Raw genomic sequence first — 26,727 nt, forward strand, 5'->3', positions numbered from 1 at the left:
CAGCACGAAGGACTCTTCTAGCCCTGCTGAAGAAAGTTGTTGAGTTATTCTCTTTTTTTTTTAAAGAGGCCCTGAAAAATAACATCAAGCTTGCAGAACGTAATACTTCATCTTCAGCTGACGTAAACCAGCAGAGCTCCATTTACTTGAATTTATAGTAACAGAGAATCTGGCCCACCCTGTGGCGTGAAATCCACTAGTCCCTATGCTAGATTTTGGTGGAATGCTTGATGTTCAGAACAGAGGATTCTTATTCATTGAATGAGAAATCAGTAGGGAAACAGGGATTTTTAAAGACTCAATGGATTGCTACGTTAGACATGCTTTTCAGTATATAACTTTACTAAAAGTTAGAGGTGCCATAAATTTGGAAGGTGTCCATTCAACCCAAGAACCACTAGTCACAGAGCATCACTTGTCAGATGTGCCTAATACCTGTGATAAATATTAGTTGTACAAATATTTGGGAAGATGGTGGTAAAAGGTACAGGACAAAAACCCCCATGAGACGCAAGCCTGTCAGTTCACCGAATTCCAGCAAATGGCTTTGTCCTAAAGATACTGCTGTAACTGTGTTGAATTACATTTAGAAAGTGTGTAATATATACCAAAATTATACAGCATTCAACTAGAAGTACAATAATTGAAACCACTGGATCATTTCTTAATAAAATTACATTCAATTTGTTTCCTCAGACAAAGCAATTCTGCTCTAAATTAAACGGTATTCCTTCAAAGTTTTTCCTTACAATTTCAATAATAAGGATCATATAAAAAGAATTCTGAAAAAATTACCTTGCCATAAATGACTACGTTTACTGATCCCTTCAGGATAATGTACCAAGAAGTACCTTCTTCTCCCTGATTAAATACTACAAAAGAGAAAAAAGATTTTATGGTGAGAATATAGTTATTCAAAACATAAATGGGCCAGATCCTGCACTCAATAAAATTCAAGGTAACTCTATTGCAGTTGTATTAATGACTGCCATGAAAAAGGTCATACTATGATTTTAAAAGTAATTGCCTTCCGATTTTAGGGGAAAAAAATCCATGTAGTAATTATTTTATAACACTGATGTGAAAATTGCTTTTATTTTCCACATCAATTGCAACAACGACTTTATCGATACACGTCAGGTTATCAGTTTCTAATCAGCACACATATTTGGATCCCACTAAAAGTAGTGTTCTAACTATTCCGTAGCAGCTGTGAAATTGATATTGTTAAATATAAATAAATGCCTTGCTAAAACTTATCAGCATAAATAGATCTGAGGAATCTAACATTTTAAGTCAGTAAGATGGCTTTTTAATACAAGGATAATAATAAAATACCTTTTGCATAAAGATTGGTCCAAATCAAAATGCCATATACAAACACATCCAAATCATACGTGATGCATAAATCCAAACAAGAATATAGACTTAATTTTGCTACTGCTCCTGCAATTAGCAACAGGCGAAATTAACACCTACTACCCAGTTTTTGAACGCTGACTGCCAGTCAAATTTGAAGAGTGCATTTAAGTTTTGCTCTTGTCATTTAAACATTAAGAATTTAATGCTTATGCCACAGATAAGAAAGATGATCTGACAGGACTCCTTTTACTTACAGACCGTTCCTGCTTTGGGATGTGACTCAAAAATGAGGACACCTGCTAATTCTCGCTTTACCTTAAAATAGAGAGAGAGAAATTACAGTCTTTATAAGTATTTTATCCTTCCTTATTACATATAACCCAGCCACTCCTTTTCTTCCTGCTGCATTGTTCAGCACTCATTCAGAATCACACAGCCAGACGGTCTACTTCACTCAGTGTCCTATTCCCTACCAATTGGCTTCACTTAACATGAGCTCTACATTTACTCTCTCCAAATAGCTCAGGCAAGGGCATCCTTAAGATACAGTTCTCCACATCTTTTTTCATATACATACAAGCGAAACCATCATAAACAATTAACATGATGGAAAATTTCAAACGGTAATAACTAATTTATTACAGAAGATTGCTATCATCAGTTACCCTATGGGGCTCTGTGGTACTGCTGCTCTTCCCTCAGAAATCAGTACCCTTCTCCTTACTGACTTAAATTTGGCAACTTCTGCTGTGTCAGGCTGCAAGGCACAGCTGTATGGACCTGCTAAGACCTCTCTCTGCCTGACAGCTTCTCAGACAAAATGTCCAGCTCACTACTTCTTTCAGGAACTGGAGAAAGTGACATTGCACTTGATGTCAACCTGTTCTTCTTCGGGTTTGTACTACTCTGGTGTGACTAACTCCTATGACTGACGGGGCGCTTATCTCTAGTGAGACAGCTGCTGTTTAAAACCACTTTTTCCTCACAGTAAACACTGTTGGCATTGTTTTCACAAAGTGAGAGCAGCACTGCAAAGCTCATATTATCCTGGGATTTTCTGTGTGCCTTATGTCTCTCTTCACACAACCACAGGTCTGCATGGACTTTGAGGCCAATTTCCAGGCAGAAGGATTCTTTTTTTCAGAGAATCTCAGCTGGTGATAATCAGAAGGACTACTATGTAACTTAAAAGTGCAAAATACAGATAAAAAATATGCTCCAACGTCTTATTAGCATTAGCGTTTTCGTGCTGTTCTCCTAGATGTTTAAATTGAGAACAGCTGTACTTCTAGATGAATAACCTTTAGGCCATGAAGAAAAAATTGGGGAGGAACCCTCAAATTCTGGACACAATCCAGATGACAGTATCACCTGAGATGGATAGACAAATTCAGGCTCTGATATCCTAAAGGCATGTACCAAACCTTTGCCTGGGCACCAAGTGTAAACATCCCTTACCAGCCACCTCTCCCCAAACTCTTTCCTGACAGACAGTGCAGAGCATTCCCTGTTTGTTTGCAGTCTGGCAAAGAAGAGGGATTTAAAGAGGTGCTTGGACATTCTTTATTAGTACACTGACCGGTGAACACACCCACAGACCTGTTGTTTCCATAACTATTAGTCCACCAAACTCTTTTACAACCTCTGTCTGGAAGCAAAGAGGCTTTGACAAGGTCAGGAGGTATGCCACCATTAGCACTGTTCTATACATTGTAGAGGGCTTTCATATCCCATATGCATCCTCAGGTATCTTCTCCATTGTTTCAGTCACTTGCCTCTGCAGTGAATGAATCCTCTTGATGAAGCCAAGAATTTGGTTTGGTTTTAACACTGTATTATATAATTGTTTTTCATTCATACATTAAGTTCATAGGCTTCCCTAGCAGGGATTAGTTCACCACCATGCAACTTGACTTTTATCTATTTTACTTCCTGCTGCCTGTAGCTTATCTAGAAAAGTTTTTACTTTAGGAATTATGCCTTGATTAAAATTAATAAACATTCCGTTTGCTTTCAAGTTGATTGACCATTAATCTTCTGGTTCATAGGAGCAATGTTGTCTATTGCTTCTCTGAAGAATCCCTCTAAGCTAGGAGTGATTTCTGTCCTCTGCTTCTGTTCATGACACACATAATACGCTGACATTTCCAAATTCTTAATAAAAACACGGAGTGAACTGCACTTCTTGCATTTCTTCAAAATGCCAATTATTTCTTGCAGCTCGTATCATTTACCGTATTTCTATATGTTGCTTGTTGTAGATTCTAAGCTCAAATCTGAATTTCTTCTGAGCAGGAAATAAGATGTTTAAGATTTTTTTTTCTCTGCATTATGTCTGTATTATTGAAAGTCTTCTCCACTGTCAGTACCTGTCTATCTTAGGTAGTTTCTTTTGTTTGATTTAAAATGTGTCATTTCTGGCTCTCAGAGAAATCTTTCTTTAAATACCTTTTCTTCCACCTACCAAATATGCTAAAGGATTTTGTCTGGCTGTTCCCTCTTAGTTCAGTTACCCACTTTGGACGTATAATCTGTTTGAAAAACATTGCTCAGATGTTATATTTTTGCAGAGTACTATCTTTTTGTAATGCAGTTCCATAATTAGCTGCATCTGTCCAAGTTAGCTGCAAATTATTAAAATCATCAAGAGCTTCCAAAGAAGCTATTATAAAAAATAAATCTATTTTTTGACTGTCTTCCTTCTTCTGAAAGCACCCATATCTTGCTGTTACCAAGAGCTGTTTAGCTCATTTCAGTTGCCTATACAGTGTGTCACTGCTGGTGAGACTTCAAACAGTTGCATTCTCTCCTCCAGATATTTTCTCCATGTAATTTATTCCTGGTTCACTGCATTGCCCTTGCTTATTCAGAGGGAATGCACATGAGGAGGTTTTCCTTCAATCTAGGACCAAGCTCCAATAGCCAGCACTGCACAGTACACCTTTCTTCACTATGTAATTCCTCTTCCTAACTGGTTCAAGCCAAGACTTCTAAACATTCAGAAATCAGACATCTCTTCTGCTGAAGCTCACTCAGAAGCACTACAGTCCCAGGTGTGAGGTCAGATACCATTCAACTTAATTTAAACTCAGATATGGCCCAAGACAGAGGCACCTGTGACAAGCAAGTCAGTTATGGACTGTGCAGAAACACACAGAGATTCCTTTAGCTGATACACGAAGGACAATCTTTACAGCACTTGGGTGATCCTCACAGGTGGGAATGACTTCTTTGCATAGAAAGTATAAATGGGAAGGATTGTATGAGATCCAATTCTAATCACCAAATGTCACAATTCACCCTCCCTTTTGGCAATCAGTTATATGTTTAAAAAAACTTACTGTGGTAGAAAGATGAGATAAGGCTTTAATGTGAAGAAGTTCTTCATATATAATTTCTAAATCATCTATAGTTCTCTGGCCAGGCCTATAGGTAGAAAATTAAAAGAACAGAAAAATGCAATAAATGTCCAAAGTAATAGCTTCAGAGAAGTACAAAACAACCCATACTACTCTTGTACTGTCTACTGAATAGGTCAGTTATATTTTTTAGGCACAAAATAATTGTATGCTGAATATGACTCAATTAAACCATGTCTTTTGCAGAAGGAGAAAAAGTAAATCAAGGAAAACAGTATTACATTAAGTCAAGAAAGGAAAAGGAACTAGTTTGGACATTTTTACACCTTCACAATGGACAGATTTTTGCCCCAGCCAGCAAGTTTAAATTAAAAAAGACATTGAGTTTTAACACTGCTGCCCAGACTGGTGTAGAGCAACACTATGAAAAGGCCATGCAGAGTCCAGAGCCACCTTAGTGGGTGCACCTCCAGCACTCTGCGCTGCAGGGGTGCGGGCACACCCTAGCCAGCTCTAAGCAGCTTGTACGTCCTAGCCAGCTCTAAACCAAATCTAACTGGTGGCAGCACAATGCTGAGCACCAGTTCTACCAAGCACAAGTCTCCTGAAGCACAAGTCCTGCAGAAACAGGGCTGTTGAACCTCACCGAAGCACTGCTCAGTGATCCTGACCATGGCCTGCTCCTCACCAGGGCTTGCAATGCACCCACTTCTGTCACAAGCACACAGTATGCACAGGGCTACAGAAAATAACGCAGATCCTAAGCACCTTTACTTCATTCACACTGGTTACAGGGACAAAGGACAGTTCTGGCTGGAGGACTGAAACACACACAGGATGGAAGCCCTATGAAACCACCTGAATGACACTGAGCAGCAGCCATGGCAACCACCTTACAGAGATCCCGGTTAGACAGCTTGCCTGATGAAATCAGGTGTTCTATATGTAAAACTGTCAGATAAATCAGAAATGATACATAAAGATCTGTTCCACAAGGACTCCTGAGCCATGGGTGGGACCTTACTTTTTTTCACATGCAGCACTAATTAGTCGTAGAAGATGGACAATAGCAGTGGTTTGTAAAGTAGCATTTAATTTCTGTTGAACAAATTCCAAAAGGAAGCAGTGCATCTTGGAGGACACTATGATTGCCACAGAGTTAATGCTGAGTGCTGCTGTTTAGCCACATGGGTAAGTAAGAACCACTCACTATTCCAACTCCTCTCACTGAAAAATACGAGATGCTGCCAGGAATAAAAAGCATGCATCAATGAAGGGATAATCCTCCTACAGGACAACAAGAAATGAGGCTGTTACTGTGTTTTAAATAATTGTGTTTCTGCAGCATCTATACACTGGCAAATTTTCTGATTGCTAAAAAAATGGCACAAATGCTCTAAGGACTACAGTGTGTCAGAGATGCCTTGGAAGATCTAATGACTAGTACTCATGAGAAGGATTTGTTAAGAGTTTTTGAAGAACTTTTAATCTCTTCCTGCATATAGCACTACAGTTTTTTTGCCTGATCCCCTTTGGTTCAACAGTCTGTCTAAATCATGTGCGAGATAGAGGGAGTAACCAGCTCCAGGAGTAACAGAGCTCTTGCTCTGTTGTATTTCACCTGTTTGCAAAAGAAGTTTGACGGAGACTTCTTTTGGATGAAAGAAATACTGAAGAAGTCCTAGAAAATATAAGGACAACTGACCTCTTCTCTGCCAAGCAAGCTGTATTTTTCATCTGTTCTTCATTTACCAGTGACATGCACTTATTATTACCCAGATGAAAGACCAATTTATAACAAAAATGCCTTGGATGAAATTCAAGTTATCCTTTTTTTCCATACAGAATGGAATAAACTATTTGGGGAGAAACAAACTGAGTTGGTACTGCTATGCCCTCTAGTGACTCAAATTACTCTTTTCTATTTCTAAATCTGTTGAAATTACAAGGCTGCCACTCCTAGTGATTTATGGGGGGCAGTAGAAGCTTAATTAAGTACAGAATAAAGATAAGCCAGTACCATCTACCTTTCCCTGGAGATTTAAGAACCACAAGGTAAAGATTTTAATAAAAAGTACTCCCCACAGGAAATAACAACATTAATTTTATTGCACCCTTGCAAAGCCTGCATATCTTGGAAAACAGATAAGGTAGTGTATCAAATTAACAAATTCCTACAAGAAATTAACATATGAAAGGATGATGTCTAACTAGATCAGATCTCTGCCAAGACAAAAGGGTGCACTCTTTTTTCAGTATGTCCATTTGTCTCCTGTGTTAGCACACTGGGAGGACTGACAATCTACAGTGGATGTACCCAGTCTTTACTTCTGCTTCTGCAGATGTCACGTGGAGAGATATTAGGCATCACTGCTTCTATAAAACCTGTGTGGTGACCCACTGATGTTGATTTGTAGGATCCTGCTGTGTAAAGACCTAGTTTCTGCAGGGGACTTATTCTAACAGCAATAGCTGGTTATAGACAGGATAATAAATGGCATAGGTATAGAGAACGAGGCTACACATTAATGGATAGGAAAACTCAGGTGGTATTAAGTGATCAATAAAAACTGCTCAGTGTTTGGAGAATTTATCAAGGTCAGAAACATTGAGCTTCTCTGTGACTAGGATGTTGACAATAACATAGCACTTCACCACTGATAAACCATGTACATACAAACAATATAATTAACCAGAAAATTCTGAGTTGGTAAGAACAAGTGAAAAGATCAGAGGCCCCATAACACTGTGATTGTATGTCAAATAAGCATCTTTCCAGAGTACAAGTTTTGCCTACAAGTACTACAAAGAATACAGAGGAGACAAGAAAAATTTTACCCAGTATCTGCATCTGAGTGTGGAAGCGAATGCATGTTCACTTACTCGAGTATGGAAGCTGATTCCATAATCTTTGTACTTGAATCTTATGGATTAACTCCATAAATACCACTTAACACAAATAATACCTGCAAATATCAGTGAACTGATATGTGGAGAGATAATCTGTATTTCCTGTCCCAGGAATAATGCTTAATTCATTAAACGTCATCAGTAGGAATCCCCACCAAGGACTATGGAACTAAATACAGTCTATGGGAAAATCTAGTATGGTTCTGACTACTGACAGCCAGGTGGAACATGATATATAAATAAAAACAATAAAGAAAATATAGTTTGCTTAATTTTTACAGTACCTTCAAGAAGTTATAGATTAATAGCAGTAATTAAATTGTTGTTTTATTATATATATGTTTTGTGCTGTTTACTAAGTTTAGATGTTTAGATCTCCCTAGCATCCTGTCTAGCTTACTTCTGCAAGTGACGCTAAAATTTATTTAGTGATCATATATGGAATCAAACCCTCTTTGCGCTGATAATAAAATTTGCTGAGCACAATTACCAAGAATGTATGACACAAACTTATTGTTTCAGTCATACTGTTAACTTACTGTACACTGGAGTATTAAAACAGAATACAATCCATTGGAGTTACATACCATTTCCTAATGAACATCATCCTCTCTTTAAAGACTTCTGTTATCATTGCGTCCAACTTTGTACATCCTATTCCATTAGGGTTAACCATCAAGTTAGCTATATCTGAACACTATTCAAATCAGCTAAAAATAACTAAAAATATATTTTCAGTATGTATTTTCACACTGAAGGACTGAAAAGTTTGTAAGGAAGAGATGTATTAATTCCACAACATTTTTTGCCAGGGACTTGCTCAAGGTCTGTACCTGTGCTCCAGGCATTATAGGGAGCAGAGAGCTGTGTTTGCCACTTCGCAAAAGGCTATTTTCATATTCATAGTGTATGTGTTTCCAAAAAAAACCCTAACCAACCAAAGAAAAAAAACCAATAGCAACAAGAGCCTGCCAAAAATTCCCTGAGCTCTATTCTGTTTTTTAAACTATAGAACATTCTTTCACAGTTTGACAGTTAAAATGCTGCAGTTAATGTAATAAACAGAGAATTTTTTAAGTTGGCTGTCAAAACAAGTGACACTTTTTGCTAGAGATTTTCAGATTTTGAACAATAGAAAGTACCTTTCAAAGCAACAGCTTCATTATACAATCAAATTCTCAAAGTAATCTTCTCATCAAAGAATATTGTCTTATTTCTTTCACGGTAATTATCGAAGTTCTGTAACCTCTCCGGAAATGGTGACTATTGTAAAATGCAGCTGTGTTGGTTTGAAAATTGTGGGTCCTGTGCAGGTCAGCTACAGCCGGTGTTTCTAAAGCCCTGACAATTCCTTGAACTTTTGGCTGCTGTAATGGTGTCTAGTCAAAACTAGCAGGGCTTTGAGGATTCAGAGATTTCAATAGCTTTGATACACCTCAGCACAGACTGGATTTTCAACTAACAGGATCATAACATATGTAAACTGAATACTAGAACAGTAGTTAATATGGTGCCTGACAGTACAAACTTGCTTCCATGAGCAAAGGGCAGCAAAAATAAGCACTTTCAGGGACAGGGATAGGGAAAGATGTCAGATGGCTGTCAGTCTTGAGAAAACCTCATTCCCCTCACTATATTGCATGAAAAATCTCCTATGAATATTCTTTCAGGTGTTGCTGTGCAAGTGACGACACAGGGGGAAAAGCGATACTTTTCACAGCACCATGCCAACCTTTCAACTCTGCAAGGAGCATGGATGATAATCAACACTGATCTTGCCAGCATAAACTTACACTGGCTGCTCTGAAAGTCATGATGGAAAGAGAATGTAGCAAGCTGCTGAAAAAAATTATGACCTAAGGGAGCAATTCCATAAGAACCAACCTGCTCAGTCAGCCTGAGGCAAAGGAGAGAGTTCAGAGCTGCAGGGTCACAGCACACAAGGTGCTATTCACAGTCTCCTAATGACTGGCATCTGCTCATGCCTGTAAGAAGCCCTCTTTCACTCCTCAGTGGAAAAGGCAGTGGACATCTTTGAGAGGAGACAATGTTGTGCTTCCCAGACACCATAAAGGTTTATGGGGGCACCATACTCCCAGACTGGTTTGTCTATGCATTTTGTGTGAAGGGAGTGTTCCTTTTGATTGTCCTTGACTAGACAACTACCAAACAGAGGAAAGAGAAGCTATCCTTTAAAAAGTGTTGCTGCACAGCAGTGAGATCTATTTTTATGAGCACAAATATCTGACTGTACTTTTTGAAATTCAGTGCTTTCATTGAGTTCTTGGAAAGGTGTCGTCTAACTTGTATTCACAGGGTAAGTCAGGTCAATGTGCAAATATGCTTATGATCTAAACAGATAACACTGGGAGAAGAATGGAGCAGGGAAAGAATACAGATAGAAACAGAACATGAACAAGCATGTGCGTTAAGTCGATTCAAGACATTTTTAGTATAAAAATATTCTCACATGGTAGCCAGGGCCCGAGCCTACCCCATAATAAAGACAAACTTTGTCAATGGCCTCAAGAAGGAGTAGGATCCAGCTTTGTGTACTACTTACCTTTCTTGAACTGACCCTTACAAGTAAACCGTTAGTGAGGGTGACCTTGAGTAATTCTCAGTGCACTTAATTAGCAGTAAAGTATGTCTTCAGTGGCCCCTAAACACTACCTGCATAATAAGGAGGCTGCTTTCAATTGAGGATCAAACAGAGTTTATATTGGTTGCTTTGAAGTCACTATAAAGCTGCCTGTAGAAAAGGGCTTTAGCAGAGTTTTCAGTGTGACCAGAATGTATTGCTGAAACGATGGTTAGCCAACCAATAAGTGAGAGGACATAATATGATAGGTACGAAAAGGTTAGGCAGACATCCTCTGCAGCCTATGTATAGAAAGCATTTTTTTTTTCTTAAAATACTATTTTATAACAATAAGGATAGATAAATAAATCTACCAAGCCACATTTCACACCTTGCTAGTAAACTATGGCACGGGAAGACCAGTCTCTCTCAATTCAATAAAGTTCTACCAAAGATGAGTCTAATTAAGGGCTGCCATTTATGACTGTAATTGAAAGGTACCTGCTATGCTGTCAGCCCTACCACTCCACTCATTTGCAATAACCAAAAGCAGTGTAGTTAATTGAACGGCATGCCAGCACTGTAAGCGTTAATGGAATCTGCACCTTACTTTTAGGGATACTCTGAAATGAAATAAAAACTCATAATGCTGCATTTTCCACAAGGTATGATAGCATTCATAGCCTTTGATGACTATTCTGAATACACAGTTCAATTTATAAACACGAATAAGGACCAGAAATTATTTAATACTGACTTACAAACTTTGGAGTTTGAGCAAACTGGCACCGAAATGAAAAAAATGGCTAAAGGATGCCTGAAAATATATATAGCTTCCCCATGTTCCCATGCAACAAAAAAGGCCTGTGCGTAATATTAATTCATTAATCTGCTTACGGTTTTCTGAGAATCATCCTCATATGAGCATCTGGCCCAATCTGAGACAGGAAAAGCATAGTGTCCTGCAGCTCCTCATCACACTCCTTTTTCTCTTCCTCAGTTGGCAAAGGGGCATCTTCACGCTCATCATCCAAAAATCGGTAAAATAAGTATTTGTCCTGAAAGTAGTGTTCCTGATCCACTGAAAAAACAGAACATATCAAACACTAATCTCTCCTCATTCAAATTAAAATTGTAGAAATCTGCATAGCATTATACGTTGCAGATGGATTAATAAAGAAGAGAAAGAAAACAGAAGAACTGCAAAAATATAAATCACGCTCATTTCTCAGGCATGTCCAAATTATATAACTTAGAGGACACACTTAAATTGTGTACCACAAATACTTTCCAAAAGACTTCAATTTATGTGCAGTGTGGGTGTGCATATATGTGTGTGCGTGTATGTTTTCTTTTCTAGATCTGCTTCTGTTCTTATTGTTTCAAATCATTTTATTTAAGCAACTGGGAAAATAGTTATAACATGAATTTCTAAGATGTGTTCTCTGACATGACCACCTTACCATACCTGTTTCAGACAGGGCTGAAAGGTAACAGATCAAGAAGCATCTAAACTCCTTTTCACGTTCCAGAAATGTCATCATCAACATATAATTCCAAAGCCAAGTTCATTGACTTATATCTTTGAGGAAGAACTTAATGGACAGTCTTCCAAGATAAGACTTCTAAAGAGAGGCTATGACAACAGAAGACAAACTCTTAATCTTCCAAGCAAGCCAGAGAGGTGTGTTGAGCTGGATGTCGCGATGCAGTTGCAGCAACATGACCTTGAGAATTCAAGACAGTATTTGTCAGGAATTAAAGCTACAGCCCTGAGGGAACGGAAGTGGTGGAAACAATCTGTCTTCTCAGGGTGGAAATTTCTCCCTGGGACATGGGAAGCACAACAGACAATGACTGGAAGTGTACTGTGACAGGGCTGCTGTTCTGAACTTCATAAAACTGTACATGCAAAACTTCAGATATGAATATTGGTATAGAAAGCTGCCCTTTTGAGGGCTATAACATCTCATTACCCAGTAAATCCTGTGAAGTGGAAACTGAGGTGACGTAAAACACAGTCAGAAAACTAACATAAAATCCCAGATCTCTCCACTGGGATATTTGGAGTACTGATTTTGGGAACCACTCAAAAAACAGTGAATTTCATTCCAAAATTATGAATCTGAACAAAAAGAAATGCTCACAAACACTTCCAAATCTTTCACTTGCAAATCTTTGACTTGAAGATCAGTTTTGTGTATAGAAATACATGTTGTTTTTGGTTTAAGTGCTATCCAGCTTTTGCAATATAATCACAAACCAGTGCACTAATACATCTAATTACAGTTGCTACCACAATATTGCAATTTCATTTATTTTTCAATATTTTCATAAGTTATAAAGGTATATTGGTAGCAAGATTCAGTTAAGACTGTCTACATGTTGCACTTGCACTTATAAAGATGCTGATCTGTAGCTTTTCCTTTGGACTCATTAACCCCTTTTTTTTTTTTTTTTCCAAGAAAGAGATCTACAGAGGTAATGATGGGACACATTGCCCATGTTTTAGTCAAGGCTCTGATTTTTTTTTTTTTAAACTTACCGTGGTTAAGAACACCTTCTTCCAGCAATACTTGCCACATGCCAACAGCCTGGCTTCGGGAATGGACGCAAGGACTTTGCTGCATCATCCAGTCAACTAATTCTGTCCCCACACAGCACTGCCTGAAGGACAAATAAATAGACAGAAATGAAAAGGGAGGTAGCCAAGAGAGAGATCACATACACTATCTGCCAAGAACAGGGATATCTTAAACTCTTAGATCTTGTTATAGAAAAGACAATGTCACCAACTATGCATATATACTTCAAATACTAGTGAAGGTGTTCAGTTTTGTGAGAATCTGCTCAGCTAACAACAGGTGGTTTGGGAAATGCAATGTTCAGAAGGTCAGAGTGAGCCTGTGCCAGCTGGTACAAGATCTGTAGCACTGGTGTAACAGCATTCAACCCAAATTTCAGAGGAAACCTCCCCTGTATACAATGGGAGTTTTTCAGCATTCTGCATGAAACTTATCATCTAACACTGGTCTAACAGCTTTGCCAGTGAGAACAGCCCCTACAGGAAGAGTGAGTATTTTGAGGGTGTTCCTTGATTTGTAACCAAACTGTGGCTAGACTGGATCTGGGGACAGTGGTTTGTAGGTCTACAGTGTTTCTGAGGCTCTCTCTTGCTAGGTACTGGTCACCTTGCAGCTCCTGACTGACCCAGAGGTAAAGAGCAGCAGGCCTCAAGTTCTGGAGAATGCCCAAAGGTGTTGGTGGGAGAAGCCCATTGGTCACTACATAAAATTCTGTCATAATACTTCCTAACAAAGCAGAACAGAAGCAAATGAGCAATGCGATCAAAAACTTACAAATCTAACTGATGACATCTGTAACTGACAAATCTGTAGCTGAACAGAGAAGCTGGCTAGTCCTTCTAGACAGGCTCTCATGGCTCTGCAGTTCATGCATTATTTTCAGAGACTAAGGAAGTAGATATTACTGATGAAATGTAGCTTAAATAATGCTCTTCCAATTAAAATCCCATTTCGATGACAAAACTTTTCCTCACCTGGATACAATTTAATTTTTGGCATTCCATATTTAAAAAAAAAAAAAAAACAAGGATAGAACTGTAGGCATTTCCCAGTTATGCATAAGACAAAATGGTGCAGTTAGCTGGACCAGCATTGGTCTTCATATATTGTACATGCTCTTTAATTGTTCTAAAACAACGAGCCATGCCATGTCATGATAGATCAGCTCACAAACTTCAAATACCTTGAATCACATTAAATGTATTTTGGACTGTAATATGGAAAATCAATGCACTTATCCCCAAAGTAGATCAACAACATAATGATTTACTATTCAGAAAAAGACACTCAGAGGTTTTAAACCAATTTTTATTTAAATATTCACCAAATAATGCATTGGGTATTCGATTAAACATTAGACACTAAAACAAATTGATTGTTTCTTAAGGCAACAGGAGATAGATCCTAACTCCCTGAAGTCAGATTCCTATTCTGCAAGTGCCATTGTTATCTCACTTCAGCATGACAGTGCTGCCACCAGCAGGAAGATAAGAAAGCCTGGCAATACACTGAAAAAAGTAATTTTGAATAGAGCAGAACATCTACATAAGGAATGTTTCTCACTAGGTGAATTTTCAAAATTCCACACTGAGCAACACTACTGTAGCAATCTGTACAGTCATGTAATATAATTAATGAGATTTCCTATTATCTCTTACTAATATACGAAGAGAACAGAATCTACATTTTAACTTGATATTGCACGGAATATCCCAGCTAACTATGTTATTAACTTTAGAAGAGTTTTTGTATGTGAATGCTCTGTTCACAATCATGGACTCAATTTCCAGTCAAATTACTTCAGTAAGGATTTACCAGGGCCATTAAAGACCTCATAACACCCAGACTCAAATAGCATCACAGGATAATTTCAGACCTTTTGAGACCTGCAAGCATGGTAAGGCATAAATCACAAATCAGATGATGGCAGGCATAAAAATTCAGAGACCTCTATACAATCAGCTCACACACCTGTACGTCTTCAGATGATATTTACGATCTCTTATCATGTGAGGGGCTCGGGACAGAATTGCATTCCGCAAAATCTTTCCAGCTCTGAGGATCTTTTCTGAAGGAACCTTGGTGATCATGGAGAAAAAAAGGGACCAAGACACACAGATTTTAAACTTTCCACAGTCTCTGTACTGCCTTCTGCAAAACAAAGCACAAGTTCTCTTCTCCCTAAATTAAAAAAAAATTCTTGCATGGATGCTTACTTATTCAGAGCAATGCAAAATATTGTGGATTTTAAATCTCACATACATATCACATCTAGAAAACACCATGCCAACTGATATGCATCGCACTGCTGGAAATGAGTTACTTCCATTTATCTCACAGCCTGGCTCTATGGCACACCTATGTCCTATTACCTGTGTAATGGTTTTAGTAGGACGATGTGGGATGTGAGGTTCAATAAGAGGTGTCTGAAAAATAAAATGAAATTAAATACATTTTAAAGGTTGAGAAGTAAAGTAAAATAAAAGCAGAAAAAAAGAAAAACCCACAAACAACAACAAAAACAAACAAAATAAACACCTGAACAAAAAAGCTGTAAAAACAAAGTATGCAAGTCCAAGCCGTGTCCAGGGGATGCAAGTAGAAAAAGCTCTCTGAGGACATCCTAAAGACAAACGTGGCTTTTAATGTTTGGCAAATTAAAACAATGACATGACCTGTGAATATGAATAAATAAATGCATGTTAAGCTTTCCAAAGTACTAATGAAGTGCTCAGTGCCAACCATCACACCAGATCTGAGGCTGTCTGGGCACCCCTTCTGCTTGCTGCTCTCGAATCCCCGTGGGCACACCAGCATTGCTCAACAGGCAGCTGCCTCTACCAGCAGTCCTCCTGCCACAGAACTTCTTACCTCCTCTTCTGGAATAACACGCAAACAGGAACAATGAAAAGGCTCTGCTCTCAGTACCTGTCTTTCCTAAACTCTCAACACCTAGCTGGCAACACTTCCACAGCCGCTCACCAGAGCCTTCTGAAATACAAGAGCACACAGGCCACTTGCAGACACCTGGGCAAGGACTTTCACAAAGGGGCCGGTGAAAGAAAAATAACAGTAAAAGCAGGTGACTTGGGTCAGGTCAGGTGAACCACTGGCTGCATACTGCTGGGCTGCCAGCTACTGGTCTCCTTAAACCGGGCATGTTTGTTAACTCCCACCGGATTTTAATGCTGTAACAAAGCACTCGTGGTAATCAGATAGGGCTAGAGCTACGAACGCAGCAGAAGACTACAGGTCAGCCAGGAAGGGGAGGATGAGGGAAGCACATCACAGAAATCAGTAAGATAACTGTAATGGAGAGGCCTGTATATGGAAAACTATGCAAATGGTTTTTCATTTCTACTCAGGCCTTACAAGAAGTGTCTCAAAAGGCAGATCAATACAATTAAAGTAGGACTCTGGTTTTTCTCTTTAAACATCTAAACATTTTTTCAAAGACTCAGTTAAGTTATAAACACTTCTGTTACCAGAAGGGAGGAGGAACATCCCTTGATATTTGTTGGTTTCTGAACTCCTGTGAAGCATACTTTGGACAGTTTACATTTGCAGTTAAAGCACACTAAAATAGCAAGAATCTGTTGTAAAATGCCTCTAATGCAAACAAAACTATCAAATAAAAATTTTAAACAAGAATATAAATAAAGGATCAAGTCAGAGATATCACTTTGAGCATTAAGAATTTTTGCATCCATTTTCTTTCCAAAAGGATTTCAAATTCTCATCAATTTCAATGAGACTGAAGGTAAATATATGCTTAAGAGGTTGGTTAAACTGGCATGAAAGTCAAGATGAAAATTATTTTAAAACTCTATATTCTTAAAATGAATCAACAAAGCACAATATACTCAATCTAGCTTCCAGATTTCAATTCCAGTTAGAAATATACTTCAAAGGAGAGATAAAACATGTAACATAAAGATACAAAACTTTTTAATAGCAATAGACTAGTGAAAATGAATACACATTTTTATTCCAAAATGCATAAAACTAATAGTTGAATAAATTGAAAATGGATGAAGATTTGTCAGTAAACCTCCAATCCTAACTGAAACAGAATATAAGAGAATATTTAGAAGAAATCTGATTCAACCTGAAAGTACAGGGAAAAAAATCCAGATGAAAGTTAAGTCACAACACAAGAAAGTGCAGTAAGAAGAGCTGTTCTTCTACATTTGATTCTGACCAACACAGTAGGACCAACTGCGAAAGCAGAAGGTGTCTTGGGTGAAGGTGATCTCATGAAATGATCCCTTGTCAGAACCTCACAGAAGGAAGTAAGAACATCAAAGTAGAAACAATACACTAGGAAGAAAAAATGCCATGAAAATGGAATACTAATAGCTAGATTTCTTGAATGGGTCATGAGGAAGCAAGAATAAGCTAAAAGGAGTTAAAAAGTTACAAAACATACTCCACTAGTACATTAACAGTAAACAAAAACACGGAAAAGTGTTGATCTACTACTCAACAGAAGGACATCTGTTGACAGATAATTCAAAAAGGCCAGGAGTCAATTTATTTTTTGTGTCAACGTTTACTGAAAAGATCAGTGACAGAGATGGCTAGCAGCAGAGTTAAAGGATTAAAATCTCAGCCTGAAAAAAAAAAAAAGGCATGAGAAAATTTATGTAAATAAGGTATTTTCAGATCAGCTGGGTTTATAGAATTTCATGCAGGAAAACTGAAGAGTCTGAAAAAATTTAAAGACAGCTGAGGACATCTCAGAACCATATGCAGTCATCTCTGAGAAATCCTAGGAACTAAGCAGCAGAAGAAAAATGGAAAAAGGAAGAGCTGAAACATTAAAGACATGTCAGCTTAACTTGTCTTCCCAGAAAAACAGTCAATTTGTAAGCACCTGGAAAAGAACAGGGAGGTGAATAACAAGTGACATATTAATCAAGAACAAATCATGCTGAACTGATCCAATTTCCTTCCACGACCAGGTAGCAACACTGATGGATTAGGAAGAACCAGTAGATTTCTAACTCTTTACACGACTTCTGGCACTGGCTCATATAATAGCCCCTTGCACAAAGGTGATTAAATTTTTACAAAATAGGTGCAAAGCCAGTTGGAAAAACACATTTTGAAAGTAATTACCAGCGAAGCACTGCCCAACTGGCAGTTGTACTAAAGGTCTGTTTTGAGTAGGGGTCTCAAGAACATACAGTATATCTGATCCTACTAAATATTAATGCAGGATGAAGTCAAATGTACACTCACTGATTCTGCAGAAGACTTCAGGGTGGGAGGGACTGCACGCACACTGGAGAACAAGTTTATAATCTGACATGGTTTTGATATTAGTTTGAAAAAATATGATGGTATCATGCAACACAGATAGTGCTGATTACTTTTCTGAAGCAGGCATAATCTGCTAGAGAAAGAATAGGGAAAAAGTATCTTATAGTAGCAGTTCTAAAGACAAAGAAATAAGGTTTATAATGGATAATAAACAGAACTGAGTAACCAATGCCATACTTTTGTGAAAGCAACAAATACTGCATGGGGATGCAGTAACAGATCAGATACATAATGAAGTTCTGCTTTAATCAACCTAGATAAGACCCTAAGCTAAAACACTGTCTCTCCTTTGGCTACTTTACTTCAAAAACACATAAACCAACTGAATTCAGAGAAGAGCAACAAGATTAATCAGAAAGCACAACATAAATAATTAAAGTTGTTCAGCTGGACTAAAGACAAGTCTGAGCAGAAGTGTGACAAAAAAAGTGTTCAGATTTAAAAGGCCTTTGAAAAGAAGAAAGAAGTGACCAAGTCCATCATGTAGAGATCAGAAAATGGTTTAAATTGCTGCGAGAAAGAATTCACGTTAGACATTGGGGAAGCTTTTCTAACAGTATGGACCATAATACTGGCACAGATTGCCAGGGAGATGTGGTTTCTCCATCTTCGGAGGCTTGGGAGGAAACCCAAGGTATGTCAGGAGTGTCAGGAACAGTTAATTGTGCAGGTGGCCCAGGGATGGACTAGATGCTTTCCTAAGTACCTTTTACTCTCACTGTATGGTACTGTGTAATTTTCAAGGACACCTTTGCATGTCTAAATGTAGTTCAACCACAAGGTGACGCTTAAGGAGATGATCAATAATACAACCCTGAGCAGCAACCCTGGTCTCAAGAAAGCAAGGCAGTCACTCCTACCGAGGAACAGTTTCATTGATGCCCAAAAGACATGGCCAGCAAGGAGCACCTCCAAAGCTGCAGCCTCTGAAAGATACTGCAGTGAACTCTGGCTGCACTAACAATGAGATTAAATGCAAGAAATAGAATCACAGGGCTTGGACTGAGCTTGTAATAGAAAGGCAAGTCATGCTCCAAAGCCAGAGAAATGTAATATCAATTAGTTAAAAGCAGATACAGTGTTCCTATACCAACTTCCTACCAGAAGAGCTGGATCCTGTACAGGATCATATCTTACAATAATAGTCACAATTTGACTGAACTCCAAGATATGTTTTATGAGTCTTTACAGTTTTGGATCCCCCATTAAGGGATACTTAGAAAGCACTAAGAAATAATGAAGTAGCTCTTCCCTTACAATAGCAGACAGCAGTGTTTAATTACCTTCTTTACACGTTCCAGTATCTTTGAAGAATTAATATGATGAAAGCGCATAAATGTTGCTATACCTGGGGCTACTTGTTAATCACGTTTTTCAGGATGTCTGAATAAGGGGAAAAGTTATTAGGTGAAGAGCTCAAATATGTAAGCCAATTATACAAATTGTTGTCCATCTCCTGGCCACAGTAGTGACAAGCACAGCAGTACCATCCTGAGCTTTAGCTACTTCTTGCCCTTTTCCAATCAGTGCCCACACTGTGATCTGCTAATCCTCCCACTGCAGGGGAGAAGAAGCAAATGGATCCGGAGGGTGGAGAAGAGGGGGCTGCAGGTGTTGGAAGGGAGAAGCAGAAAGAGAAGAGAAACTGTGATAAAATGGCTTTCAGTTTAACATTAACAAACTTAATCACTATACATTTATGGATTCACATTCAAGCGTACCATTCATGAAGCCAATCACAAAACTCTCTTTAAATTGGAGGTGAAGCAGAGTAAGTAATAATTTTAGCCTCCAGTCCTTTGAAGATTCAAATATAATTATGCATGAGGGCAATACCATAGATCTAAATAGGACTTATTCATGTGTATAACTTTATGTACATCTTTAACATTTATGTGCATCTTTATGTACAACCTCATGACATCTCTGAAGAAATGGGCCTTAGATTACAAACTACAGGGCATGGGCTACCTTTATTTCTGTGCTTCTTACATCACTGAACAAACAAATAAATAATGAATAACAATAAAATAGAGACCTAACATGAGGTCTGTATTTGTCACGTTATTTAAATCTGCTAAACAAAAAGGTAAGAATGTCTCTTATATGAAAGAGATATTTTTCCATTCCCCTTAAATACCCTGTAAAGGGATGTTTCTTCTGAGCATTTACATATGAATTAATACTTTAGATGTGCAGCAACTTGGATCTAGAGAACCAAATCATGGAGGGAACCTAACATATTACTCTCAAATTTTAAGGTAGCAATCGTGCCTTGCAAAGAACTAAGAAGTAATAAAATAGAAGTCAGTGAACCTCAATGAATCATGTTTTTGTTGTTGTTTTGTTTTTTTGTTTGTTTTGCTTTCCCATGACCTCAGCATAGCTCATCTCTGAACAGAGAACAAGTTTCTGTATTTACTGGAGTTAAGCATGGCATGTGAGGTTGCCAGGGTGATGAGATAAACCTGTGCAGTACTGTTGATCCCTTATTTCCAACCAGGGCATTGAAAAGAATTGCAAGTGACATCTGTTTTCCTGCTGGCTGGCTGGGGATCCAGAAGAAACAAAGGACAGAAGCCACACAAGTTGAAAGGTGGCAGCAGCAACAGGCACATCACTATGAGGTTTATTTGTTTTACACCCTCAGAAGTTAATCCTATTGGTGATTTAGTGTCTAATCCAAAACCACTGAAATCACTGGAATGTGGCTTCAAATCAGGCTCATGGCATTCGATTCTCCTAAGCATATTTCAGGAACCAGAGCATCTCTAGCTCTTACTGGCTCTAACTGTCTTCTGGTGTCTGTCGTTTAGGACTGTGCTTGACTCTCCTTGTATAAATGTCCTGAAAAGCTATTGCTACCCTTCCTGGTCCACTAGACAGGAAATAAAACGTACAAAAAACATTCCCACAATACAATACACTGGAAGTACAGCCAGTGAGTAAGATAGAGCTCAAAATTAGCAAGTTTTCACAGCTCTCCCCTTTCTATTCTTTACACTGTTTCTCAAATCTATATACCCCTTTTCAAAAATCACAGAAAAGAATCACAGAATCATAGAATACCCTGAGTTGGAAGGGACCCACAAGGATCATCGAGCCCAGCTCCTGGGTCTGCACAGGACCATGCTTACAAAAGACAACCATACCTTCTTAAGAAACATCTATAAGCAGCAAAAGTGGGAAGCAGGACAAAGTATGGATGGATAAAAGCACAGAGTCCAGAGGATGTTTGCAAAATCATGGTATCTCCACAGAAACAGGAAAATAATCACATCTCAGAAATCTTACGAACTTCATAAAACTACAGCAATTGTAAGCCAAATAGACAGAGGTAAGTATAAGCTAACTAAACCAAACAAAACAGACTAGTAGAAATTGTCATGACCAATGGTTAAGACAGCTCAGTTTTATTCCTTTTAATAAATCAACTGCATGACCTCACATAGATTACAAGTAATTACATCATGTTTCACTTTCCCCTTTTTGGAAAAAAAATACTAAAACAAAAACACACTAATAATTCCTACCTTTGTAAAATGCTTTGGATACTATCAGTAAATGGGCTACTATCAAACTATTCAGAGTAATGACGACTTTTAAAATCTGTATTTTTTAAACATAATGCAACGTAAAGCTGTATTTTTAAATACATTCTAAAATTGCTTTTCTTTAGTAAGCTGTGTGCATTAATAGCATAAACAGCAAAATGCATCTCTTTGAATTCTCAAATACAACCAGCGTAGCAAATTTATTTTAGAAAGTTAAATTGAAATTGCATTATTTAGCGCTTCTACAATGTTTCCTTGACAAACTGAAAATGTCCATCCTTTTAACACAAAATGATTCAGCCATTACCAAAAATGATACTTCACTGTGAATGTCAAAGGGAAAAAGAATATTGAAACAGACTATGACCACTGCACAAAAAAAATCCAGAACATGGCTAATGATGTCTTATTTTCCTGTCATTTTTCTACTTCCCTGCTACAATGAAACAGCTGCTATAACTACACTGCATGCATTGAATAAAATGTCAGAAAATGTTAACTTCGCTGTGAGCATTCCTGATATTCTGACAGAGGTGTGACTACAGTTGTCATAAGGAATCTCAACCCAGCATTGTTACTGGCTTCTCTGCTGCTGCATTTTTTTAAATCTACAGAGCAATAAATACTTTTTTCATTGTCTCTTACAAGAATTACTGATTTCTTAGTTTCCATGGCTTTAATAGTATGTTTACCTGAAATTATTTACATCTTGAGAAACAAACTATAACGCTGAAGATGAAAAAGTACAATAAATATTAGGCTGCAAGGTTACTGTTTTTTAAGACTCGCCACTCATACATGCTTTAGGTACACAACAACCATTCAAAAGCAAACTGAAGAGAAGTTAAAGACTGATGAGCTTCTGGAGTATTTGTTTCACTTGCTCCCAGGTTCCTTTGTAAGTTGTGCACACACGCGTGTGCACACCTCCTAAGCTCCCGGGAACCATGCCTCTAGACGTACAGGATGGAATGGGCTCTCCTATACTTTGATCACACTCAGCCACGAGCACTGCCCACTGAGGACTGTGTGGTACAGTTTTAGATGTGGTTTCATACCAAGCTCAAGTTTCATACCAAGCTCAAGGGTGCCAAAACTGGATGGCTGGATGGAGTGCAAATTAAGGAGTGAAACTGTGACCCTATTGAAACTCTTGACTTTAATGTAGTCAAAACGTCACCCAAGTGAGCCAAGAGCCCCACTGTCTCCTGAGTGATACCAGTTTATTTACTGTATGACCCCAGCTAGTCATTCCACCTCCAAGTGTTTCAACTTCTTCATCTGTAAAATGGGGATGACAGTATCTATTCACATCACTGACAAGTGATGAGAACGAGCAACTGAAAACACTGCTGAATGCTGCAAGTGAAATCCTGGAAGTCTAGTGCCTACAATTTCATCCTGAGCATTTTATAATGATTTTTAACAGAGAAAGGAAAAACCATCAAAGTGAGACAGGGCTAGTGGGGGTTGAAGGTTACCTCCTGAATTCCCTGAGGAGGTCAGCAACAATGTAAAGCCTCTGGCAAGCAGGGAAGAGAAGTTAATTTAAACCCATTTTGTGGCTCTTCTGGTGATTCCAGGTTCCTTCCTCTCCAAGTTCGGGACAGTGCATTGTGTGAACATACATGAAATGAAGAAACACTGAAGGAGTGTAACACACCTGTCTCGGATTCCAGCTGCCCTACCTACTCCTTAGTTTTCTTCCTGTCATCCTTTTCAGAAATAAATTTTTGATAAAAATGAAACTGAGAAGGAACAATTTAACAATATCCAGTGCAACATCATCTGTTACGCTACTTCACAGAAGGAGATCGTGTGATTTTTTAATGATCTACATAGATGTTTTCTGTCTACATACAGTATATTTCCTAATGCAGGTAAATGGTTGTCTCTGTAGTATATGAAAGCAAACAGAGGAAAGAAATCCCACGCTGATGGCTCGACCACAACACATTTTAAAAAAGCACAAACCTTCTTTCAGCCAAGTATTACTTCAACAGCCTACAGTCTTCTGTCATAAACAAAACCCATTCAAGCACTTCTGTTTAATTTACATATTTGTACGTCAGTGAAAGAGACAAGCATTCTGCTCTTGGCAAATATCCACTAAACAACCTTCTTATCTTCCTTAAAACTTCTATTTCTCCATGTCTACAAAAAGCTTGTCAAAGCCTCAGCTGCTGATATGCCAAACCTATTACCTGTCCCATTCACATCAAGCACCGCACTTTATCTATTAGGTGCTTTTGTCTTAAAACTGGGTTGTCATCTCCTTAGGGTAGCGCCCTTCTTCATAGTGATTCTGACACCAGACATCTCCTATCTCTGACTGGGATACACCAGCATCGTCACAGCTCCCCTAAACGCGACGAGCCAGACAGATCTAACAGGAACAGAACCAAGCAACAAGAAGCAATGTGCACTGTCTGAGGACAACTTATCAGCATTGTAATCCCCGTCTGCTAGAAGGAAACATCATCATCTGACTCAGCAACAGGAAAAGTCCAACAGCATAAATTCAGGGAGCAAGTATTGGCTATAAAGGGTAAGGAGGAACTTTCCTTTTACAGCAAAACCTAATTGTGGTCTCAACACATTTAACCAGCACGAAATGAAACTCTTAACTGCTGTACAAACAATCAGTTAATTCAGTGTCATTCTGATACTTCACTAGCAGTAATTGTATTGATTAAGAACATACAAAGGCACTTGGAATCACATCATTAGATCTGAAAAATATGGATTAATATGCCCTGTTTTTCATATTAATTCCATAATACACTTGGAATAATCAGTAAATAAAATACAAATGAGCTAATGCACATCTGTGTGAACAGTAAGTATTCCCCCAAGAAAACAATAAAAGAATAATACTAGCTATTCCTGCCAATCTGAGCAAAACATAATTAGAATTGGAGAATAATAAAGATTTCGTTTTTGTAAATTTGCTTCTTCCCTCCTAACTTCCTACAGAGCTTGCAACTGCCTAACTTGCTACTGTTTAAACCAGGCCTATTCACATTTGTTTTCATTGTTGTGAATTTCAGCATGTCTTCCCTGATAACTAGCTAAGGACAGGCATCTCTAAGCATATTCTGGGCTACTTCTGTTGCTAAATGGATATTTATTGCAACTTGAGAAAAAAAAATGTCTCCACAAAAGCTCACAGAACACTGCAATAATTAATCCAAGACTAATACAGAGAGATGAAATTACTCCACCTGACATTTTCCCTGGCTAACCCCATCTCTTTACATCCCAATCCACCACAGTATGTTTCTGAAAGAAATGACCTCTTTTTACCTCTCTCAGTATGTAGCCCAAGCTCTGTAAATTCTGTGATGTCTGGCTTTTAGGGATATCACAGAACCAACCCTGTCCTTGACAAATGGAAAAGGATCTATTGTATCATTTTGTAATCTATCCCCTTTCTCCTATTACCCCTTAATGTTGGTATTAATTTTCACATCACTGCTAAAAATACTGCTTTGTCCAACTGAAATTCTGTCCCTGCAATCTCTCAACCACTCACCTCCTTTTACATATAATCTTCAAATCTTCTTTGGCTTAATTGACTCTTTAGTGAAGACCTTTGTGGGCTGTATAAAAGATAAGGACTGCTGTATTAGGTTAAGCAAATCATAGTGTGAAGATGAACAGTTAATGCTTGCTATTACAGGAGAAATTTAATAACTGCAATCCAAACCAGCTTGCCTGGAAATACTGAACACACCTAGTGTATTCACACAGATTTGTTTGTCTTCAAAAAATCAATCATTTCTGCAATAACATAGGAGTCTTCAGCTTCTCCATGACAATCTAAGAGGCTATCTTGGGGAAAGAGAGGTACATCCTCCCAGAGGGATTGCCATGTATCTATAGTGCCACAAGGTCACGCAGCTCTTTCCAGGCAGCAGTCCATGCTCTCTACCCCAAACTTCACAGCAGAAAAGCCAGACAAAAGACAATCTTTCAAGAACATCGACTGTAATGCTGAAGAAACTGAGCACACTGAGTAGTGTTCAGGCAACCTCCTGGTTTCCTTCTCCCACCTCCTTCTCCCCATTTGGACCACTATCTCAGGAAGACAGAAGAGCCACTCTATTACACAGAGAGGCCTACGACTGCTGTGGAGCAGTGGCTATATGTTTATGGGAAAAGGAATACCAGAAGCCTTACTTTTACAGTTTCGTCAAGAGGCTTTTTTCCAATGTTCCTCCGGAATCTGCAGAAACTGAGATCTGGTGACTGTGAACTGAATTGGGGGAAAAAAAGAGGGGGTGGGGGGAAGGGGCATGAGTCTGTTTTACCTTGTGGACCCTTGTGCAGCTAGCAAAAAAAAAGCTTCTCCTGGATCCATTTCGCTTATTCATTTGAAATAGCTGCCAGAGTCCAGCAGTTTGTAGACCACAATCCCCAATCTAGACTGGCTCTGAACACAATTAAGACAACCTAAGAGTAGGGAGGGACAGGTGAACAAATATTTGCCTGGTTCTGCACGTGTATTTTATGTCCAAAACAGGAAGACATCACACAAATCTGTATTTAGTCACAGGAGACTGAAACCATACAGGTTCATTAGTGATTTAGCAGTGAATTGCAACAGTGCTGCAAGATGGCCTGACAAAAGAAGCCCTGACTGTTGCCCCTCTCCCGGCAGCTGAAGAAGGGTGGCAGAGACGCCAGGTTTGAAGCAGGAGGGATTCTCACAGGCCATAGCTGAGAGACCTGGCAGCACTTTGTGCGGAGGTTAGACATCTAAGGCCTCAGACATCACAGCAGCCTTAAGCACGACTGCTGTGGTCCGGCCCCTCCTTGAACCCCACATCCAGGCTGTCCCATGGCTTGTTCTGGCGCTGGCCAGGAAGCTAATTTTCAGCTTAAACAGCAGAAAATTAAGCTCAGAAGAAAAAGTTGACATGCTTCTGACAGTTCTGCTCCCTTACCACAGGGCAGGCAGGAGCATCAGCATGACTGAGAAGAGGGCCCATGCAGCCAGACGCAGCGAGAAGGCAACAGGCCCCACAGTCCCGGCACAGGTCACCAGG

At 38.7% G+C, this 26,727-nt stretch overlaps 1 protein-coding gene across 11 annotated transcripts in view; it reads right to left on the reverse strand.

Annotated features, from left to right (window-relative positions):
• The window catches only part of RAPGEF4 (Rap guanine nucleotide exchange factor 4), a 154,408-nt gene that overhangs the window by 41,701 nt on the left and 85,980 nt on the right, over positions 1–26,727 (reverse strand). For 6 of the 11 annotated variants that reach the window (XM_048061613.2, XM_048061611.2, XM_013171531.3 and 3 more), the window contains 7 exons: positions 15,170–15,223; positions 14,769–14,875; positions 12,758–12,879; positions 11,110–11,293; positions 4,704–4,788; positions 1,617–1,677; positions 796–872 (listed from right to left, as the gene is read on the reverse strand). In XM_048061613.2, coding sequence (XP_047917570.2) covers positions 796–872; positions 1,617–1,677; positions 4,704–4,788; positions 11,110–11,293; positions 12,758–12,879; positions 14,769–14,875; positions 15,170–15,223 — 690 coding nt within the window. The remainder of the gene's footprint in view (positions 1–795; positions 873–1,616; positions 1,678–4,703; positions 4,789–11,109; positions 11,294–12,757; positions 12,880–14,768; positions 14,876–15,169; positions 15,224–26,727) is intronic. The other 5 variants (XM_013171541.3, XM_048061615.2, XM_066999265.1 and 2 more) reach the window with 2 other exon arrangements.

Source organism: Anser cygnoides, chromosome 6, assembly GCF_040182565.1.
Source record: "Anser cygnoides isolate HZ-2024a breed goose chromosome 6, Taihu_goose_T2T_genome, whole genome shotgun sequence".
Lineage (NCBI taxonomy): Eukaryota > Metazoa > Chordata > Aves > Anseriformes > Anatidae > Anser > Anser cygnoides.